This window comes from Hydra vulgaris, chromosome 12 (assembly GCF_038396675.1).
Source record: "Hydra vulgaris chromosome 12, alternate assembly HydraT2T_AEP".
In the NCBI taxonomy this organism is placed as follows: domain Eukaryota; kingdom Metazoa; phylum Cnidaria; class Hydrozoa; order Anthoathecata; family Hydridae; genus Hydra; species Hydra vulgaris.
In genome coordinates this window covers 68,185,041-68,188,605 of record NC_088931.1, presented here as the reverse complement: position 1 = coordinate 68,188,605, position 3,565 = coordinate 68,185,041, and the positions used below count along the sequence as shown (strand labels likewise).

Below are 3,565 nucleotides of genomic sequence, written 5' to 3'. Positions count from 1 at the left end.
GCTAAATATTGTTAACAACATGGTGCTAATATAAAATGTCAACATTTTGATATATATATAGCCAACATTGTTGTACAGTATTGGCTATATATAAAATGTAGTATTGCGACTACATATTTTTTTAACATAGGAAACCTAACTAACAATTAACGTTCAAAAAATGTTGCCACAACGTTTATTTAGGTTTGCGTAACGTTCGCTGCAAACGTTAAATGAACCAACTTTTGTGAAGTCCGATTTACAGTTCTTGAATCCGAACGTTTAATACGAAATTTCAAATAACAAAGAGCGAACGTTTACTTAACGTTAACTGCAAACGTAATTATGTTTGCTCTTAAACGTTCACCTCAAACACGCAATAACAAACACGGAAGTTTACCCAACGTTTTTCTGTTTTTTAATTTTTAAACGTATTTATACGTTTAAAAATTAAAAAACCGCCTAAATCTATACACTTATAAGTGTATAGATTTAGGCGGACTTTCTGTTTAAACCCATATTTGCAAGTTTTTATGTAAAGTTATGCTTTTTTGAACTTACATTATAAAACAAGGAAAAAAAACTGAACAATGCAACTTGTAGATAAAATTAGAACTTTTGGGGCATAAAATAGAAAGACGAAACAAAACTGACTAAGGTGTTGCTATGGACAAAAAAGATCACGCTACCCCATAAAAGCGCAAATTTCTCTATCAAGGAACATATAATTTATCACAAACTTAATATTTTTGGAATGATTGAATAAATAATAAAGACAAAAAAAAAATTCTTAAACTATTTTATTTGACATTTCTAATGAGGTTGAGCCACCATAAATTGATAAGAGGTTCTGGACGTTAAGTTGAGTTGCTATTTGTACAACACTTTTTGATGCTATAAGTTTCAGTGTTTTTTACACTGATGCCATTTTGACTTAGTTTTCTACTTTTGTTGTTGAATTAGCTGCTGTTGCTTGATTTATTTGATGCTCATCATAAAATTTAAGTTTATATTGATTTCTGCTATTTCGCTATCAATACCATTCAGTTTTTCAATCATTCCATGTTTATTGTACTCTTACTTTCGAATCATGTCTACATTTTTTACTTTGCCAACGTGTTGAATGCAAAGCAATGGATTTTTGAAAAAAGAAAAAAAAAAAAAAAAACATTTTTGCGAGCAGTTGAGCCAATTGCAGTTGTTGATTAGTTTCTTAGGGAATTTCCTTTTGAAAAGCCGGAGTTACAACAATATTAATGTTTGTTTTTAGGCTACTTGACTTTGGAGTTGACTTTGCTGCTGATGCTACACAACCTATGCTGATGCATACTTTTATCTTTAAGAAGTTTTTTGAAAAAGGTTTAAATAAAATAAAAGTTTCAAAATAATTTTCTTAAAAAGCTTTTTAAAAAGTTTTTTTTAACTACATAAATAAAATAACTTTTATAATTTATAATAAAATGAAGGCTCCAACTGTAGTGACGTAAATTTTCCGGTAAAATTTGATTCAAGCTTTATCGTTAAAATTTACCGGTAAATTTTATAATCGAGAAGGTAAATTCTCCTTTAAAAAAAAGAAAATTTTTTTAAAGAACAATTTTTTAAAAGAGTTCACCATGCAACTTTAACTTCTCTTAAGAAATCTCACCACGTCCTTCAATGGGATTAAGTTATTAAAAGCGCTTCAGTTGTAGGTAAACCCATTGAAAGGCGCATTTATCATAAAAGTAACTTTGTAAAGATATCCGAATATTTTAACAATATCGACTGGCAGATTGAATTCAATAGACGCAATACTCATGACTATAATAATATTTTCGTGAACCACTATGAGGCTGCATGCAAAACTTATGTCCCAGTGATTAATTTAAAATGGATTCGTCGAAGAAGCGTTTAGACGAATGATGACATTAAGATTAAAATACAAGCTAAAAATAAACTATGGTTTCGATGTAGAGTGAATGGGTATATAAATCTTCAACTAATCAATGAATAATGGGTGATGCGGAAGTTATCGGACAAATCCTAATATCATTATTTGAGCATAATAATTAGTTTTTGTGGTTTTATGCGTAGGCATAAACGTTCTATAAAATATAAACTTTATTATTTGAAACACAATTATTTAAAATGAGGTTAAAAGCAGCTGAACGAGAATCTTTTCGAAAGCGACTAAAAATGTTTTTTTGTAAATAAACTTAAAAATAAAAAAAAAAATCGTAAATCATTTTGAAAAGGAAGGATTTGCTCGAAGTACAATATATGATAACCTAAAAAGACTTGAAACTGTTCAATCGTTTTCTGATAGAAAGCAGCCTGGTCGTCCGACATCCTGGACTAGAGAAAAGAAAGCCAAATTAACGAGACTTGTCAACAATCGAAAAGGGGTCAGTCAGAGAAAAATAGGTATTAAATTCGATGTAAATCAATCGACAATTGGTCGTCAGTTAAAAAAAATGAATATTAAATATAGAAAACGTGAAAAGACTCCAAAATACACTATAGAACAACAAATAAAGGCAAAGAAAAAAAGCAGGAAACTAGTTAACCAACTTTATAACACAAAATCGCTTCTAGTCATCGATGACGAAAAATACTTTTGTTTTGCAGGGGACAACATGCCTGGAAATTCTGGATACTACACAAACAACAAAAATTCATGCCTAGAAAGTGTTCGTTTTATAGGAAAAGAGAAATTTCCAAAAAAATTATTAATGTGGATAGCCATATCTGACCGTGGTATGTTCGAGCCATTGTTTCGCACTTCCAAGGTTGTAGCGATCAATTCATCAATCTATATTAATGAATGTTTAGAAAAACGACTTCTTCCATTTATTCACAAGTATCATGGAGACTTTAACTATTTGTTTTAGCCAGATTTAGCAAGTTCTCATTATTCTAAAGGTTCTCTAAATTGGATGGACCAATATGTCTATTACGTTGATAAAGAATCCAATCCCCCAAATGTGCCTCAAGCACGACCAATTGAAAATTTTTGGGGACATTTGGCACAGAAGGTTTACGAGGGAGATTGGCAAGCTTCAACAGAGCAAGTTTTGATTGATTGCATTAAACTAAAACTACAAGAAATTGATTTAAACTTTTTACATATTTTCGCATATGAAAGGCGTCAGAGCAAAATTGAGATCAATTGCAGATGGTGGTGTTTTTTCATATAAAAATAAAATATTTTTATTAAAAGATAAATGCTTTATTTAAAAAAAATATAATAGTAGTTTGTTTTTTTATTTATAAATAAGTTATTGACGTTTTTATTTTGTCCGATAACTTCTGCATCACCCGTTAGCAAGCGTGTAATATTCAATTGAAAAAGCTCATATATCAAGCTCGTCGTGAGTTTGAACTTGTTTAGCAATAAAATTGAAGCACAACCCAAAGATCCTGTTCAAGTATGTTAATAGCAAACAAAATGTTAGAACTATAATAACAGCCTTAAAATAAATAAATGGCGACACTATCACAAATCCATTAGAAATTGAAAATTGGCTGATGCCAATTGCCAATTTTCAATTTCTAATGGATTTGTGATAGTGTCGCCATCTGCATATACTCGCAAATAACACAA

General features: G+C 30.1%; 1 protein-coding gene across 1 annotated transcript; it reads left to right on the top strand.

Moving 5' to 3' along the window:
* Nucleotides 1-1,974: 1,974 nt before the first annotated feature.
* On the top strand, nt 1,975-3,158 carry LOC136088292 (uncharacterized). Its single transcript, XM_065811984.1, has 3 exons — nt 1,975-1,989; nt 2,217-2,750; nt 2,853-3,158. The coding sequence occupies exons 1-3, from the start codon at nt 1,975-1,977 to the stop codon at nt 3,156-3,158; spliced, it is 855 nt and encodes a 284-aa protein (XP_065668056.1).
* Nucleotides 3,159-3,565: the final 407 nt, after the last annotated feature.

What these genes read in the sequence shown, in the direction of transcription:
- LOC136088292 (XM_065811984.1), top strand. An exon ending in CATTGTTTCGCACTTCCAAG is followed by an intron (nt 2,751 to 2,852) that starts GTTGTAGCGATC and finishes TATTTGTTTTAG; the next exon opens with CCAGATTTAGCAAGTTCTCA.